The sequence below is a fragment of the Salvelinus alpinus genome, chromosome 3 (assembly GCF_045679555.1).
Source record: "Salvelinus alpinus chromosome 3, SLU_Salpinus.1, whole genome shotgun sequence".
Taxonomy (NCBI): domain Eukaryota; kingdom Metazoa; phylum Chordata; class Actinopteri; order Salmoniformes; family Salmonidae; genus Salvelinus; species Salvelinus alpinus.
Window position 1 is genome coordinate 57,401,370 of NC_092088.1, and position 19,483 is coordinate 57,420,852.

The following is a 19,483-nucleotide window of genomic DNA, read 5'->3' on the forward strand; positions in this document are numbered from 1 at the left end:
GACAGTCAGCTGACCTCAGTCCTACAGCCTGAGAGGAAGAGAAAAGGGGGAGGGAGGTAGAGAGAGCAGTAGTACTGCAGTCATCTCACAGGAGGAAGGTTTGGTTGTCCACTATCTTCTACCTCGGTCCCCGCACCCCACCCGCCTCCAGCCAAACACACCGCATGCTGTCTGGAATGCACTGCTGATACCTACACAGTAGCTCTATCATGGAAAACGGGAAAACGGAAAATGGAGACACCCAGCCTCCACCACAGTGGAAAGACAAGGGTATTCCTCTTATTTTACTGTTTACTTATTTTTTTGTAGTTATTGCTGGGTTCTCTAGATGTATGTGAAATTAAAAGTAGTCCATTTGTTTTTAGAGGGTGGTTATTAAACAATGCACAGGTATTGTGGACATTCATAGTATGTAATTGGTAATCACTCTGGTAGTTGAGTGGGTTGTTTTGATATTGCTTGTCCCATCCAGCCATGCATGCCATTTGCTCTGAATGTGTAGCCATCCGTAAATTAATAAGATTGTTGGTAACCAGTGGAACTGTTAATGCCACACAAAAAAATCTAAAAGTTTCTCTGGATTTCTAATGTGTAATACACTATCCTAGCAGAAACTTTGGTAAGGGTAGCACTGACAGGAGGAAGTCTGTCCAAAGGTGCATGGTGGGAGGGGTGTTGGGCTAAAGTGACAAGTGTAATAGATGTCTAATGATTCCATGCTGCCTGGAGTTGACTCACGACTGCCTGGTCCGGTGCACCAGGGGTCTCTAACCCCTGTGACAAATTCTGCTGAATGCAGGACCTACCTTCAGCCCTACAGTCTGCTGACTAGGCTTTATAAAGGTGTATAAGTCCATTGTTCAGTGTGTGCATAGTGGTTAAGAGCGTTGGGCAAGTAATCGAAAGGTCGCTGGTTTGTATCCCTGAGTTGACTAGGTGAAAAATCTCTGCCCTTTAGTAAGGCACTTAACCCTAATTGCTCCTATAAGTCGTTCTGGATAAGCGTGTCTGCTAAATTACAAATGTGTGTATGTATGGATTCACACTGAGCCTATATGGCAAGCACCAGAGGAGCCATGTGGCTTATGGCAGAAGAGGGTCTTCTGGTGTTTTCCAGGCCCAGTTGTAGCCATCTGCTTTCAGCTCAGACGGGACATTGTGAGGCTCAGGCAACCAATGGCACTGCTGGCACATCCTGCTGATTTTTGTCATGTGTGCTACTGCCGTTGCATCATTCTGGGATGCAGCATGGCAATTGGCACACATTGCAACAAATGGCATTGTGCTTAAAGGGCCCCTGTCAACTCTATTTGACTAAATGGTATGTCATCCATTTCAGCAACTACCATCTGGCTGAGCGCTCCGTTGAGCATGACCGGCACTTGGATAGGGTATGGGTGTAGTAGACTACCAGCCTGAGTCACTCCAGTGACTAAGCAGTATTGGGCTGAGAGATTGTCTAAATTAGTCTGTAACATTATGTATTAAAACATTAAAGGATGAGGGGCAGATGGCAGTGACATAACACTAAAGGGGCCCAAAAAAAGTGTATAGCTGGGCAATGATGATGAAGTAGGATGTTTTCTGGCGTGCCCCATAATTAGTTTTAACAGGTAAGCATATTGTTAGATTATTTTAACTGGACATGATATGATGCATGGACTTCCATCCGACATGTGTTCTGATGTATGAGTTTGAAGAGGACTCTTTCTGGCTAGGGCATTAAGGCTATGAACTCACTACCAGACAATTGTATTGGTTAAATATTGACCTACACCTTCACATGGCTGTATGAAAGGCTTCCAATACATTGCAAATTGCCTGTGGTGGTCAGTTTACATTTGTTGGAATTGATATTTATTAAAGTGTCTTTGTAATAAACTCCTGATTTTAGATTTGACCAGTTGTCAGTCATAATGATGCACTGTTGTGTTATATTGGTTAAGCTGGTCAACATTTGCAGTTAACGTTATGACTTTAACATTTTCCACACCACCTACTCCCCCATTTCCAATATTTTCATTCCGTTTTGAAACCAAATGACTATTACTACAAAGCTCTACCAGTCTTCCCACGAATAGTAGAAAAGCTCATTCTCATATTTGCATTGGGCACGTATTGAAACTTAAACATAATTAGAAAGGGCTGAGGCGCTGCGCATATTGAGTGGATCTTAAATGTACCTAGCAGGAAGTGAACACCCTTTCGCGCAGCTGAGCTAGTTAAGTGCTGGATGCTAGGAGGCTCAAGATGGATGCCGAACGGGGTAAGTGCTGTCATTCTCATGTGTACGATGCTGCCTTTACATATCACATTTATATTCGATTGTATCGTCTTTGAATTAACCAATTTGCCTTACCGACGTTACGGTGTGAGGCGAATGGGTAGGAATTGAGCTGTGCATGGCGCTATGCAGAGGCCCAGCTAGGTCAAACTAGACATTTTATCGTGATGGGGCTACGCTGAGAACTACATGGCGTCAGACTCATGTACGATTCAGTCATTTTCCTGTTTATCCATCTACCCCCGTGGATATTAAAGTGTTTACATGAAGGAGATGTATACGGAAGGACATTATTAAAACATGGCATGTTATTAGCTAGCTATATGATGAGATTAGCGCAGTTGATATGCCTGGGCTATTTTTAGTTCCCACACATGCTAGTTCATGCTTACCATATGTACCGTAGACAGACTGAAAGGACGACCCCACCTCCTTCACGGTTGCACGTTAGCTATTATTGCTAGCAACATTTTAAACAAAGGGTCCTGGTGACGCAAATGTTGGGGCTAGCTATTAGTAACTGGCTAATATGCTGGCGAACTACCTATATTTAAACGCGATGTAGCCGAGCTATCCAGTTAAGCCAACATTGGCGTTTGGGAGAAATTAAAAGCTTAGCGTCACCGCCTAAAAAGACACCCCACGAGCGTGGTCCATAAAGGGTCTGACATGATTCCTCACGAGAAGCATTCTTGTGATTTGACAGTGAAGTGTGTCCCTAGGCTGGCTGAAACTGCTTATGCTTTTGATTCTGCTCCTGCGGTGCCTTTAGGCATTTTACTTAACTATATGATCATCAATCACAATAATGCATCAGTCGTTGCTTTGGTATGAATCGCTTGATACGATTATCTATTTGGCAGAAACCTGTAAAATGTTGGTTTTCAACTATAAGCTCATTCATTACTTGTTAAGCAATTTGAAATCTGGTAGCCTGCCAAGTCATTGCACATTGAATACTCGAGCAATGCCCGCTTGCTGGCTAGCCTACGTTTTGAAATGCGTCTGCCAGTAGGAAATGGATGTCTCACATCTAATATTGTACACTGACGTGCTAGGAATTGCTGGTGAAACACAAGCATGGGTCTGTCCTGCCCCTAGCTGTCTGTGTGACCGGCTGGGGGTTGGCTAACGATCTTAAAAATGAACAGGTTTTAGGCCTGTGCCATGGCTATGAATGGACCTGGACCTAGGTGCATTACCTGCAGTGGTATACTGGTATTCCAACAGTAAACGAAACATGTCAGCTGTAGGGAACACCAGGGATTCCCGTTTTAGTGAAGTAGTGTGGCTAGTAGCTAATTATCTGCAGACAAATAATTAAGCAAATTAAATCGTTAACTTTTTCATAGATTTACCCCTTCTCATTCCACCCCCACATCACCACCATAATCTCTTGTTTTTGTGTCCTATCTGACCCTGTTCTCTCTCTCCTGTAGTGGTAGAGCTCCTGTACTGGCGTGATGTCAAGACTTCTGGCGTGGTGTTTGGCGCTGGCCTCTCTCTGCTGCTCTCCCTGACACTTTGCAGCATCGTCAGCGTCTCGTCCTACATCGCTCTGGCGCTCCTCTCCGTCACCATTTGCTTCAGGATATACAAGGGGATCCTGCAGGCCATCCAGAAGTCTGATGAAGGGCACCCATTCAAGTTAGTAACCCACTTAACATCAGTGGTGGAAAAAGTACCCAATTGTCATACTTGAGTAAAAGTAAATATACCTGAATAGAAAATGAGTTATGTGACAGTCACCAAGTAAAGTACTACTTGAGTAAAATTATGAAAGTATTTGGGTTTAAATATACTTCATCCAAAGTAAAATGTAATTGCAAAAGTATAAATGTCAAACCAAACGGCACAATTTTCTTTCTTTTGAGTCAAGGGCACACTCAAACATTAAAACATTATTTACAAATTATCGTTTGTTTAGTGAGTCTACCAAATCAGAGGCGGTATGGATGACCAGTGGTCTGCTCTTGCTGAAAGTGTGTGAATTGGACTATTTTCCTGTCCAATAAGGCATTCAAAATGTAGGAAGTACTTTTGGGTGTCAGGGAAAATGTATGGAGTAAAAGGCACATTATTTTCTTTAGGAATGTGGTGAAGTAAAAGATGTCAAATATAAATAGTGAAGTACAGATACTTTAAACTGCTAGTGGCAGTGATCACTGTTCCAAGGCAGTGTTCCTGAAGAGTGCATCTTTTTTGGGATTATTCCATTTAGTCACTTCAGGAATTGAATTGAAGATAAATGACTGAATTGAAACTACACATGTTTTATGAATCATGCAATTTGAACATGATTATCCAGCTACTGGCTAATTTATAGTTGGAGTAAAATATTGGCCTGATTAGACGATTGGGTTGCAGAAGTAGATGTATTCCCAGCCAAGGAGGGAGAAAGGGACATGTCTCTTATTTGAGTAAACATTGTGACTCTGTCGCACATAGAGCTGCTACTCTGGTTATCCCCATTCCTGGCAGTGGCTTAAAGCCTTATGAATTCTCACTAACCACTCATTAACATTGAATTATCTTGGTTTAAGATTACAGGGAATGTGACTGGTGCTCAGAAAATCATAACTAAGCCGGTCAAGCGGGGTTCTTGGCTTTGCTTTCTAAGAAATCAATCTGAAGTGCAAAAAGGCCATCCACTCTCCTCGACAACCTGTAGGCTTCAGAGGGTATTGTAGAGCCCTCGCCCATGTTTTGTGAATAACCTCGACACTAAGAAACAATTTAATTATTTGTTGTGTACACATTTTGCCGATGTTGCAGGTATGGCGAAACACTTATGTTCCTAGCTCTAACAGTGCAGTAATAACAATACATGCAAATAAAAAAAGAATATAAATATTAGAACAAGCAATGTCAGTCTGTAATGTATATGATGGTGTGTAGACATTATGGACACTATATTAATAGAAAAGAGGTGTACAGCAGTAGTTTAGGATGAGCCTTGATTATAATAGTGTCGTGACTTTACTTTCATTAATCTGATGACTTATCTAATCAACTATGTTTAATTGTTACCCAGTTAAATTAATAATTTAACAATTAACTCATTAGGATTTGGGGCACCACGGGAGCGGCTCTAAAGAGTTACACTCTCCCGAATCAACTCTAAAGGTCTTTACCTATCACATCCATAAACAGTTAACTTATTAATCATAACCTCGTATCATATCATCATTCTGAACAGTCGTAACCTTGCATCTGCAAAAACCTCAGCCTTATGATTCAGTACTACACAAATTGGTTTAATTATTTACGAACTAAATGGTAACACAGGATAAACATACACATTTAATCCATTAGAAACGTGTCCCTAGCAGACTGACAACAAAATGGCTGCTTGTTACAAAAGACATGGAGGTCGAGAGGGACAGACATTTAACATTGTTACATTTAGAAACTACTCTCACTTATACTTTGCACACAACGCCACCCGCTTGGAGTAAGAAATCATGAATGTATTTACGTGAAAATCCTTGGTTTCTCTCGGTAGACAGGGCCTTGGAAACGATGTTGGACCTCTTCGCTTGTAAGGCTCTGATTGTGCGAAAGGGGTCCCCACCAGTCTTCTACTGTTCTCCTCTGCAGTCGTCCGATATCCGGTGACTTGTCGGGTAATCCTGAACAGAACTACAGATTTTATTCTACTTCCATTCGCTCTGGAAGATGTTTCTTTGAAGATAGTTCCAATGGGGTGATGAGAGTAGTGTAATACGATGATTTGAACACAGTAATGGAATGGTTTCACTTAAATGTGCTTTTCTAGATACTTTACTGAGGATAGCTAATCAGCCGTACCAGTGATTGTCCAGGAGGTAACTATCGTCTCTACCTTGTGTTGAGATTGAGTTCCAACCACTTTAAATGTGAGCTGCAGCGCCACGTCTCTCTGGTCTGATGTGTAAATTCTTAACCCATTTTATACAGTTTATTCAAAAGGCCGGGTCTGTCAGGCTGACACGTTCTCTGACCTCACTCATGGGTGTGGCTAGTCACTGCAAAGTTGATGTAGAACTCTATGGCTCCTAAAATCATGTCCCTCAACAAACACACTTCATATTTCATGCACAACACAAGATGGACACTTCAGTGTATACTTTTCAAGTTACAGTATTTCCTTTAACAATTTTAATGACATCACAAAATAACTGAAACGTCACCAGTGTTCTCCAGATCGCCTCTGACCATTCCCCACGTTCTTTGTTAGAAATATTGTTCCAGTATTCGCTTTAGAATGTGTTAGTTTCCTCTGGAAAAGGTCTGTAACAGGCTCTTTCCTGTGGTGAAAATTGGAGAGGGAGATGCTGAAAGTTCTCCTTGATTTACAACAGGGTGTGAGGTGTTAACCCCCCACCCCCCCCTTATGTGGCTGAAAGGGTCTGGTTGGAATTGTTCATTGCAACGCTGATCTATTTGGATCCTCACAGGACAGCCATGACAACAGTTTATACATATGTGGGTTAACTCCATTGTTGAATGATAACACGCCTTGTTTAGATTCAGGATTTGTCTTGCAATATACATAGGCCCAGCTCATGTTTTGTGGTGTTGCAGGCTGTACCTGGATCAGGATGTGGGTCTGTCAGAGGAAACTGTCCATAAGTACAGCGACTGTGCTCTGACACGGTTCAACACAACAGTCATAGAGCTGCGTCGCCTCTTTCTTGTTGAAGACCTGGTGGATTCCCTCAAGGTAAGAATGCAAATGAAGATTTAAGCATGTAGGCTAACCTCCTGCATGGAAATATGGTGCTTGCTATTACTCAGTCTAGGGGGAATTTGACTGTTAACCTTACGGGAATGTTCAGGTTCAACCCCCTAATAGCTACTGAAAACATTTTCCCTTAATTCTATGGTTGCGTTCACATGTAAAAAGTTTGAGCTTTTCCTTTCATTTTGTCCATGTACAGTCAGGCAGAAGTAGGTGACCCTCATTGTCTTAAGGGGGAAACAGCCTTGTAGAGAAGAGCAGCTGTTGAGAGTTATGAAGTTTCTACATGTCTGTCAACACCTTCCAGTTCAACCCCTGCCCTGTCTACTGCTAAGGCCACTCCAGACCCCTCCTCCCTGCATGCCCTGGCCCCTCTCTCCCCTCCCTCTGTGGTTCTAGCCTGGCCTCTTTTGTTAGAGGGTACAGTAAATTAGACCTCTGCCCATTCAAGAGCCATCAGCTACATTGATTTAGGATTATTAAGATTCATCAACAGTATTATCTATTTAGTCTGTGCCCTGTGGGCAGAGTGAAATGGTGACCTGGTGAATTTCTGCCAAATGTCGTAAATATACCAAATAAGGCACCACCATTGCCTTATTTATACATTTGGGACAAGGCTATAAACGGTTGTTGATATTTTGATTCCAGGTCAGATTCTGTTTCTTTACTAATTGATAATTGTCTGTCTACCTTGGATATCACTGTATAAGGATGCATGTGATCCTGGATTACAACTGCGGAGTGCCTAACATGTGAACATACCTAAGCTCCGTAGGAAGGAATATGCAACATTTTGAGTGAAATTGTCATAGAACGGCTTTGCACCTCTGTCACTCGGTTGCCATAGTTCTCAGCGTTCTACAGATGCCTCAGCATATTGATGTCTGACAGATGGTTAATGCCAAGTCTTTCAGAACAGCGGCTTATGACTTCGTCAAATCTACGCGAATGGTCTGTAAATACGTTGACATTGCTAAAGTAGACTAATTAGTAGAAAACAACTTTGCCATCATGATGTCGTTAAGTTTACGATAGAGATGGCAATGTTACCATGCGCTAGCAGAGCTCATCAGAAATGGCTAACAATGCCAACATTATCTAGGTAGAATGTCGGCGCTCTCCCCTCAATCTTAGCTGAAGTTGTACTGCATCTAAAGTCTCTGGAGACATCACGATGATTACAGAAGCTTGTCTTACTAATTATTTGCCTACATTTTGAAATGTCATCGTGTTTCCAAGCCACAGTAATGCACTTCAGATAATCTTAATCGGCACCAATTGAGACTTGAGTAGTATGGTCAGCTGGTCTTAAAACGAATGTTCACAACAATATTGTGACAACATGCAACCCATGAATAGGCCTAGTGTTCTGAACAGACGGAAATAAAACCTGTCATTCTTCTCTCATCCAGTTTGCTGTGTTGATGTGGATTCTCACCTATGTTGGTGCCTTGTTCAACGGACTCGACCTCCTTATTCTAGGTAAGATACTTTTTGAAAAAGTTGATCATTGGAAACTTAAGCATAAAGGCTTTTTGTGACATTTTTGACACTTCACTTCCACTCTTGCCTGGCTGGGCAGAGTTGCAGTTTAAAATATATATATATATATATATACATATTTTTGTTGTTGTAATGGGCAGGCTTAGGTTTAGGCAATAACCCAATCAAAACAAAAAGCTCCTTGAATGTGGGAGTATGCCAGGCATATTGGGCTTATCAATTATGGCCTATTGTATAGATAGTAGAAAAAAAATGAACGTTTAAGATCAGACTTAGTTTATAAATACTTTGCTACCATGACACACACCGACCCACTTTGTTCCCTGTTAGCATGTGCACATAGTAAGTACACAATCATGCTTTTGGGATACGTGTCTTTCCAGATTCCACAATTCTTCTTTAGTTGAGGACACTACATCAGTGCACTCCCTCTTGGTCCTTATCTTTGTAAGTCACCTTGATTTAGCACGTGTTTTATCAGTTTCTTTATTAAAATATTTAGCTAACTCTGACAGCAGGTAAAGCAAGGGGCTTTAGCAGCACACAAGTAGACTACAAATGCATGCTGGGCCGGGTTACCCTGACCTCGTGACGTGAGCGAAATTGGAGCATGCGAGAAGGCAGACCCTCCAGCCTTTGGGAATTTCGCTCCAGTCAAATTGGGTGCTCTGCTCGCATACTCTGGTCTGTATACAGACATAGTGGCTGACTGACAGAGGTGTCAACCCTCTCCCCCTCTCTCCAGGTCTGGTTGGACTGTTCAGTTTCCCCATCATCTATGAGAAGTACAAGGTATGAGCTGTTATTTGCTGATAATGTATGAAAAATATGTTAGAACTTTCACACCTCTACTGAAATGTTGATAAATTGACTTCAAAGTGAAGTGGAAGTTTAAAGTTTAATTTAACCTACGCTTTTCACTAGAATTACTTTTGTTTTGTGTATTTTAGGTACAGATTGACCATTATGTGGGGATGGCCAACAAGCAGGTCAAAGACATTATTGCAACGTAAGTAAATACTAGTTGACAAAATGTGACTAACTTGGCAGTGTTGTAATGCAAAGAAAAAAATGTATAGGAAGTAGGTATCCAAAAAACTCTTTGAACAACCAGGTCAATTGCAGTCCTAAAAAGCTGTTGAAAAGTAAATTGTGGTGGATGAAATTGAAATATCTTGGCAGTGATGTAATGAGAGATGCATCTTCCAAATATTCGTGGGCGGCAGGTAGCCTAGTGGTTAGAGCGTTGGACTAGTAACCGAAAGGTTGTGAGATCGAATCCCGAGCTGACAAGGTAAAAATCTGTTCTGCCCCTGAACAAGGCAGTTAACCCACTGTTCCTAGGCAGTCATTGAAAATAAGAATTTGTTCTTAACTGACCTGCCTAGTTAAATAAAGGTAAAATATATAACAAATTCAAAAGTACAGTGCATTCGGAAAGTATTCAGACCCCTTCCCTTTTTCCACATTTTGTTACGTTACAGCTTTATTCTAAAATGGATGAAAAAAAATCCCTCATCAATCTACACACCATAATGACAAACCGAAAACAGGTTCAGATATTTTTGAAAATTAATAATAAATGACTTGAAATTAAGCTCAGGCACATCCTGTTTCCATTGATCATCATTGATGTTTCTACAACTTGATTGGAGTCCACCTGTGGTAGATTCAATTGATTGGGCATGATTTGGTAATGAGCGCACACACCTGTCTATATATGGTCCCACAGGTGACATTGCATGTCAGAGCAAAAACCATGAGTCATGAGGTCGTCCGTAGAGCGCCGAGACAGCATTGTGTTGAGGCACAAATCTGGGGAAGGGTACCAAAAAGCGAGGTATGGACCTCGGGAGCCCGAACCATGAAAAACAGCCCCAGACCATTATCCCTCCTCCTGACAGTCAAATCCACATCTGAAGGGGTGTCCACAACTTTTGTATACATCGTGCATGTGTTGGGAATGGGACAGTGTTTGGCATGAACTGTTAAGTTCCAATGTCTCTCTGGCCATCAGAAAAATACAGAAATGAAAAAGCTTATTTGACATATCTACCTAGTTTTCAAATTTGACAGTATTTTATGTTTTGGAATAATTGGTTATGAATTTGCTTTGAATAGTTAATGAGCCTAGGGTGGCAACGTATACATTCTAAGTGATTTCAATGGGTCTTTCATCATTCAGATATTTTATACTGTTCAATTCAACGTCACCCCGATACTACGTCAAAAAAAGGCATACTAGCCAAAGTCACAATGGCACGTGATCCAGAGAGGCCTTTTTAAAGTTCAATAGTTTTTTGCCAAATTGATTGTATAATGTATTAATTAATGCATACATTAAAATCAACCTATATAACAATGATTTATTTGAATGGTAAATCTCTATTGATAAACTGGGTAAATTAATCTAGCCTAGGCATATTCACAATACAGGTGAATGTATATTCAATAGGATGTGCATGCATTGAGTTATTTAGCTTGTTTTGGCTGATTTCCATGGGGTGACAATGTTTCCCTTCCGTTTGGGACTTATTTTATTATACTAAACATTTGCGTAGAATAGCATTAGTCTTTTTATAAATGTGTACGCTGTGTCTTTAAGACCCATGACATTTACACACACCGCTCGAGGAAATATCTTGACTGGGAGAGATGAGGCGGGATAGACTAAGTTAATTCATTTTTGGTGACGATCCGCTTCGAAATTGACAATATTTTGCATTATGATTTCAAGCAAGGTACTACTGGTATCTTTTTGCATTGTAAAGTGGTCTAAGGCACTGCAGTGCTAGCTGTGCCGCCAGAGATTCTGGGTTCAAGCCCAGGCTCCGTCGCAGCCAGCCGCGACCGGGAGGCCCATGGGGCGATGCACAATTGGCCCAGCGTCGTCTGGGTTAGGGAGGGTTTGGCCAGGAGGGATATCCTTGTCTCGTCGCGCACTTGCGACTCCTGTGGCGGGCCTGGCGCAGTACACGCTGACCAGGTCGCCAGGTGTACGGTGTTTCCTCCGACACATTGGTGTGGCTGGCTTCCGGGTTGGATGTGCATTGCGTCAAGAAGCAGTGCGGCTAGGTTGGGTTGTGTTTCGGAGGACGCATTACACTCGGCCTTCGCCTCCCGAGTCCGTACGGGAGTTGCAGCGATGAGACAAGACTGTAACTACTACCAATTGGATACCACGAAATGTGGGAGAAAAAAAGGGGGTAAACATAAAAAAAAAATATATATATTTTTTTCTTTTAATAAGTGGTGACGTAGCCCAGACTCCCAGTGAGTGCAGTGGTTCCTCAGGACAGGCTAGAGCTAGCAATGAGTAAGTGGTGCAGGCACAGGGAACGTTTGGGGCATGGCTAGAATTGAAACAGGATGCACTAAAGCTCAATTTCCAGTCTCATGGCAAAGGGTCTGAATACTTATGTAAAGGTGTTATATAAAAGTAAATTAGCTAAATTTTCTAACTTTTTGCTTTGTCATTATGTATTGTGTGTAGATTAAGGAAACATTAATTGAATCCATTTTAGACTAACAATGTGGGGAAGGGGTCTCAATACTGCCGAATGCCGAATGCGCTGTATAGCAGACTAATCCGACTTGATCGTTTAAAATCCTGTGCCAACAAAGCAAGGAAATTATCTAATAGTTTTGAAAAAATGTGAATCTCCAATTGATGACAAATTAATGAAATCCCTCTGTTATACCACTGATTTAAATCATTTTATTCACATTTTTATCAGACACGTATTGCATAATTTTACCATTAAAAGGTTCTGCAAGAATTCAATTGTATTATAAATAATTTACACAACATGCATACAGGAAGAACCCACCCCTTGTATTCAGAATGACTTTTCATTCAGAACCAGAATTTAATTACCCAAACACATAGCCACTTTATATTTGTTTTTATGTACTTTGTAATATCTTCTAGGAACCTTTGGCTGGATTTGTATTATTACGTTTTTTTAAACTATTGGTGATGTCGTCGTACGTTATTTTCACACGTCTGCACTCCTGCCTACATAATTGACCCTTGTATGATAAAGTAGGCCCTATGTTGAATTGAGGTGTTTGTAGAAGGGTGTTTTACTCAGAATGAGCTCTTTCATTTTAGTGTTTTTTTTTAAGCATATCAACATGGTTTAACTAAAGCTTTGTGCTTCTATCCACTTTCAGGGTCCAGGCCAAAGTCCCTGGACTGAAGCGTGTGAAGGCTGACTGAAGAAAGAAATGCCGGTCAGTCCCTGAAGTCCTTTAAGAGGGTGGGAGGCACTGGGCGGGGGTGGTGTGTTTAAGGTGGTATGCAGCACTATTATTTTCAGAATTCCTTGTGTTCCCTGAAACACCCTGGATTATCAGTATTCTATAGCTCAAGTATTGCCACCTTTTGATTAACTAATTTGACTATACCATGCAATCTGGCTCAAAATGCTAGTTGGAATATGTTAAAAAAATATATATTTTAATCTTGCACTTGGTCATGACCAGTGATGGATGTTGAAAGGAAATTGTGTTCCATGGGCTGGTTCATTTGTTCTTCGACGAAGTGCTCAGACAATTGGAATTGCTATGTCTTTCTCTTTTTTTTGTAAGAGGGAGAACTTTGGAAACCTGAGTTTTTTTTTTTTGATTAAGTTAGTGGTGTTTGTGATTTTACTGTTTTATTGATTGACTGTAGTTTCACAAAGCTTCTAGATCTCTTCAGTGTCTCTTGAGTGTGCTTGACACGATGTGTCATTGTGCTTGGCGATGGTCTAATACCAGCAGGGCGCTATTCCATAGCACTTCATGCTTCTGAGTATTTCTAGTTAGAAACATTTAGAACTTTAAAAAATTAGAGCATTTAATGATCATTTCAACTCATGCAGCTGCCTAGTTAAACTCTAACACGTTTACAAACAACTTTTAAGATGAAAAAAATGAAACTGTCTGTGGACCCTATCTAAAGCTGCAAAATTATGTAACTAACTTCAAGCATTGTTTATGCAAGTAATTGTGAATGTTACTTAATACAATTGTAATGTACTCTTCTGTTTGTGGAATGCATTGTGAAATATAAACAATTACAATAAAGCTTCTAGATGAATTACTGTGTTTATTTCTCAGTAGGCAAGATGGAGGGTATAGAAAAGTTAAAAAGCAAACACTTGCAGAAACTATAGCTCTGCCTGAACACAACCCTATCCAGGGCATGTTTTAAATGCTTGGATGTCAACCTTTTTTGTTGAATAGGAATTTACAGTATACTAATGCTTTTCTAACTAGCATGTAGGATGTTAGTACATAATGAATTGTCATTGTCTCAACCTAGTCTGAAATTACATTTTAGCGGATGGTCTTATTCAGTGACTTCGTCATTTTACCTTTAAGATGAATGCACGGACTAAGTCTGAACCACCACCGAAAGTTCTCAACTGGGGGCAGAGAAGCTCAAAATGCCTTTTGAGTGATACCCCCTTCTAACCATTTGAGGTCTAATTATTCAACTTTCATTGGACAAATGATTACGATTTTTGTATACAGTCATTTAATCTTTTCATATACGTAACATTTGTACATCTATGTTGGCACACCATCACTTACAATAAATTGGTATAAAACAACCATGATTATCATTCATACAATAATCTTGCCTCACTCTACAAAGATGTAATTTTGATTAAAAAATAAATTCATGCATTTGAGCATATTTTAGTAATTTACAATATGATACAAATAATATGAAACAATATCTAGACAATCAGTCTTGTACAAAAATGAAATGACAAATGGGAACAGGAATCCATACTTTAAAGAATGCACATAGTAGCAATATAGAGATATTGCTGCCACACTACTAGCTAAACGTTAGTGAGATTGACTGACTAAATACAGCAAGGTGAGGCAAAGAGTTCAACAGCAGACGAACACAGAAGAATGGAAAGATGACCAGGGCTTGAGTAAGACTGCATAGTTGGCTTTGGTGTGACAGGTCACTCCTAGACTGTCTAATTTCACTTCACCTTAAAGCCACCCATTGAAGTTCCACTGAAATCCCTTACTGGAAGTGAATCTTGATTAAAACAGTATTCTTCAGTGTATTAGATCTGAACATTCTTTTCACTATGGTTACATGGAAAAACATTTCACCAAGATATTCCACAAAGTGTAAGTAACATTTTGACAATAAGAATGCTCAATGCCATTTGACGTTCACAAGCTGAAAATTGAACGTCAGATCACTGAGTAACATTTTATATTTTCATTAGAGCTATTAACATACTATATTACATGTCATCATACTTTGGATGTTTATGCATTAACTTAAACAGCAGCAAAGCAATGCCCTTTTCTGCATATTGAATGAGTAAAACTTTACAATCTAATAGCACCAGACATATAAAATTATTTCAACTGAAATTGCAAAAAAATAAGACCAGTAGAAATATTCATAAAGGCACTTAAGTTTGATAATGTTCAACAATGGAAAAGGCTCTTTCAAATACATTATGGGAAAACATTTTTTTTTGCTCTACATTGGCTGGGATTCAATTCTTGAAGCGCTGTTGACAATGCAGAATTTAACCCTAAGCCTACAATTTCCGCACACTGGAAATTCTTACTAACATAAAAAAAATCCCCATCAAAATCCGTCTGTTTAAACTAGATGTTTTTTTGCATTCGTTGCGTCTCAATCCACCGCATCCGCCGATATCGCCCTTCCGCATCTGTGGTGAAAGGTCGCAGAGCTAGAGCGGTGTTTTGTCAGACCATGAGACATCCCGAAAATGTCTAGCGTCCGAACGGTTTAACCTACAAACTATTATGACCACTCTATTGAAAGTTGAGACAAAGGATGGTTTTCTCCATTTTGCTTTAGGACGCTCACAAGACTCGTCTGAAGGATCCCGGTACCAGTTACAAAAATTAATGGAAGTATATAGAGATATTTTAGGCACTAAACTAACGGGGATAAATACATGTAAAAAAAAAAATATATATATATATACACTGCTCAAAAAAATAAAGGGAACACTTAAACAACACAATGTAACTCCAAGTCAATCACACTTCTGTGAAATCAAACTGTCCACTCAGGAAGCAACACTGATTGACAATAAATTTCACATGCTGTTGTGCAAATGGAATAGACAAAAGGTGGAAATTATAGGCAATTAGCAAGACACCCCCAATAAAGGAGTGGTTCTGCAGGTGGTGACCACAGACCAGTTCCTATGCTTCCTGGCTGATGTTTTGGTCACTTTTGAATGCTGGCGGTGCTTTCACTCTAGTGGTAGCATGAGACGGAGTCTACAACCCACACAAGTGGCTCAGGTAGTCATCCAGGATGGCACATCAATGCGAGCTGTGGCAAGAAGGTTTGCTGTGTCTGTCAGCGTAGTGTCCAGAGCATGGAGGCGCTACCAGGAGACAGGCCAGTACATCAGGAGACGTGGAGGAGGCCGTAGGAGGGCAACAACCCAGCAGCAGGACCGCTACCTCTGCCTTTGTGCAAGGAGGAGCACTGCCAGAGCCCTGCAAAATGACCTCCAGCAGGCCACAAATGTGCATGTGTCTGCTCAAACGGTCAGAAACAGACTCCATGAGGGTGGTATGAGGGCCCGACGTCCACAGGTGGGGGTTGTGCTTACAGCCCAACACCGTGCAGGACGTTTGGCATTTGCCAGAGAACACCAAGATTGGCAATGTCGCCACTGGCGCCCTGTGCTCTTCACAGATGAAAGCAGGTTCACACTGAGCACATGTGACAGATGTGACAGAGTCTGGAGACGCCGTGGAGAACGTTCTGCTGCCTGCAACATCCTCCAGCATGACCGGTTTGGCGGTGGGTCAGTCATGGTGTGGGGTGGCATTTCTTTGGGGGGCCGCACAGCCCTCCATGTGCTCGCCAGAGGTAGCCTGACTGCCATTAGGTACCGAGATGAGATCCTCAGACCCCTTGTGAGACCATATGCCGGTGCGGTTGGCCCTGGGTTCTTTCTAATGCAAGACCATGCTAGACCTCATGTGGCTGGAGTGTGTCAGCAGTTCCTGCAAGAGGAAGGCATTGATGCTATGGACTGGCCCGCCCGTTCCCCAGACCTGAATCCAATTGAGCATATCTGGGACAACATGTCTCGCTCCATCCACCAACGCCACGTTGCACCACAGACTGTCCAGGAGTTGGCGGATGCTTTAGTCCAGGTCTGGGAGGAGATCCCTCAGGAGACCATCCGCCACCTCATCAGGAGCATGCCCAGGCGTTGTAGGGAGGTCATACAGGCACGTGGAGGCCACACACACACACACACACTACTGAGCCTCATTTTGACTTGTTTTAAGGACATTACATCAAAATTGGATCAGCCTGTAGTGTTGTTTTCCACTTTAATTTTGAGTGTGACTCCAAATCCAGACCTCCATGGGTTGATAAATTTGATTTCCATTGATCATTTTTCTGTGATTTTGTTGTCAGCACATTCAACTATGTAAAGAAAAAAGTATTTAATAAGAATGTTTCATTCATTCAGATCTAGGATGTGTTATTTTAGTGTTCCCTTAATTTTTTTGAGCAGTGTATATATTGTTTACTGATCTTTATGTCTCAGATTTTGGGCAGACACTTCAAAACAATCTTCCTTTAGATTTTTTGGGGACTATTTGTTGTTCACATTATTAAATGTGTTTCTGTTGGCAAATAGCAGTAATGCCAAATTCAATGTTTCATCCAATTTTTGTATATATTGTTTGGATACCTTAATGGGTCTTAAAATTAAAAATCTAATAGCTAAATAATCCTTGGTATTACCATATTAAAACAATTCCATATGCTATCCCCGGCTTAGACAGAGTTTAGACTTGAGGCTTTAAAGGTAATTTCAGCTTGAGCTGACATCTGCAGCGTTTACTGTGAATGAAATCTCCGCAAGCGCGGGAACATTGCCTTTAAAAGCCCCCTTGTCGACAATACGCAATCGGATTGAATCCCAGCCATTATCAATGGTTTACATATAAATCAATAGCTGGCGTGGCAACCTGTTTTCATGTGTCCTTCATTACAAGCAGATGAGAATGTAAACACAAATGGTAATTTCTTGTTTGGACAGAAAATCCACCATTTTCTAGTGGCAAAAAATCTGCTTCAAAGTAATTTCCTGTTAGAAAAGGAGCTACCTGCTCTGCCTAATGCTTAGACTTGAATTAATAGTACAGTGATTAGCGTATTGCACCCCATTCTCCCCCACAGGTGGATGGGGAGACATAGTTGCAGCATGTCAGGCAAAAGATTGACCGTAGCCAGACACTTGAGGCGTTGGGATCCTGGCTGCATTCTTGTCAGAATCCAAGACTTACTGCGTTAGGCTAAGGAGTCTGAATGCATGGTTGTGGAGAAAAGACTCTGGTTTATAGGCATTTCCACACAAAGACACTGAAAAAGAGGGAGACAATACAGCAATCAGTCAAACAAAAAATCATAACTGAATCAGACCTGTCTGAAATCAGTTTTTAATGCAACTACTCATTGTAGAGTATCTACAGTTGAAGTCGGAAGTTTACATACACCTTAGCCAAATACATTTAAATTCAGTTTCACAATTCCTGACATTTAATCCTAGTAAAAATTCCCTGTTTTAGGTCAGTTAGGATCACCACTTTATTTTAAGAATGTGAAATGTCAGAATAATAGTAGAGAGAATGATTTATTTCATCACATTCCCAGTGGGTCATAAGTTTACATGCACTCCATTAGTATTTGGTAGCATTGCCTTTAAATTGTTTAACTTGGGTCAAACGTTTTGGGTAGCCTTCCACAAGCTTCCCACAATAAGTTGGGTGAATTTTGGCCCATTCCTCCTGACAGAGCTGGTGTAACTGAGTCAGGTTTGTAGGCCTCCTTGCTCCTACACGCTTTTTCAGTTCTGCCCACACATTTTCTATAGGATTGAGGTCAGGGATTTGTGATGGCCACTCCAATACCTTGACTTTGTTGTCCTTAAGCCATTTTGCCACAACTTTAGAAGTATACTTGGGGTCATTGTCCATTTGGAAGACCCATTTGCGACCAAGCTTTAACTTCCTAACCAATGTCTTGAGATGTTGCTTCAATATATCTACATACTTTTCTTTCCTCAGGATGCCATCTATTTTGAGAAGTGCACCAGTCCCTCCTGCAGCAAAGCACCCCCACAACATGATGCTGCCGCCCCCGTGCTTCACGGTTGGGATGGTGTGCTTCGGCTTGCAAGCCTCCCCCTTTTTCCTCCAAACATAACAATGATCATTATGGCCAAACAGTTCTATTTTTGTTTCATCAGACCAGAGGACAACCTTTGTCCCCATGTGCAGTTGCAAACCGTAGTCTGGCTTTTTCATGGCGGTTTTAGAGCAGTGGCTTCTTCCTTGCTGAGTGGCCTTTCAGGTTACGTCGATATAGGACTAGTTTTACTGTGGATATAGATACTTTTGTACCTGCTGTTTCCTCCAGCATCTTCACATGGTCCTTTGCTGCTGTTCTGGGAATGATTTGCACTTTTCACACCAAAGTACGTTCATCTCTAGGAGACAGAACGCATCTTCTTCCTGAGCGGTATGACGGCTGCGTGGTCCCATGGTGTTCATACTTGCGTACTATTATTTGTACAGATTAACGTGGTACCTTCAGGCATTTGGAAATTGCTCCCAATGATGAACCAGACTTGTGGAGGTCTACAATTGTTTTTCTGAGGTCTTGGCTGATTTCTTTTGATTTTCCCATGATGTCAAGCAAAGAGGCACTGAGTTTGAAGGTAGGCCTTGAAATACATCCACAGGTACACCTCCAATTGACTCAAATGATGTCAATTAGCCTATCAGAAGCTTCTAAAGCCATGACATAATTTTCTGGAATTTTCCAAGCTGTTTAACGGCACAGTCAACTTAGTGTATGTAAACTTCTGACCCACTAGAATTGTGATACAGTGAATTATAAGTGAAATAATCTGTCTGTAAAC

The 19,483-nt window shown here is 41.1% G+C and overlaps 2 protein-coding genes across 8 annotated transcripts in view; one reads left to right on the forward strand and one right to left on the reverse strand.

Annotated features, from left to right (window-relative positions):
* Positions 1-13,591, forward strand: part of LOC139570996 (reticulon-1-A-like) — a 27,973-nt gene extending 14,382 nt beyond the window's left edge. For 4 of the 6 annotated variants that reach the window (XM_071393422.1, XM_071393423.1, XM_071393424.1 and 1 more), the window contains 6 exons: positions 3,724-3,931; positions 6,851-6,989; positions 8,423-8,492; positions 9,259-9,305; positions 9,464-9,522; positions 12,690-13,591. In XM_071393422.1, the coding sequence (XP_071249523.1) occupies positions 3,724-3,931; positions 6,851-6,989; positions 8,423-8,492; positions 9,259-9,305; positions 9,464-9,522; positions 12,690-12,735 (569 nt within the window). In that variant the 3' untranslated portion in view covers positions 12,736-13,591. Of the gene's footprint in view, positions 1-22; positions 271-2,169; positions 2,267-3,723; positions 3,932-6,850; positions 6,990-8,422; positions 8,493-9,258; positions 9,306-9,463; positions 9,523-12,689 lie in introns of those variants that run through there. The other 2 variants (XM_071393426.1, XM_071393427.1) reach the window with 2 other exon arrangements.
* The window catches only part of LOC139570995 (echinoderm microtubule-associated protein-like 6), an 86,887-nt gene continuing 80,491 nt past the window's right edge, over positions 13,088-19,483 (reverse strand). For both annotated transcript variants that reach the window (XM_071393421.1, XM_071393419.1), the window contains one exon: positions 13,088-17,922. In XM_071393421.1, the coding sequence (XP_071249522.1) occupies positions 17,898-17,922 (25 nt within the window). In that variant the 3' untranslated portion in view covers positions 13,088-17,897. The remainder of the gene's footprint in view (positions 17,923-19,483) is intronic.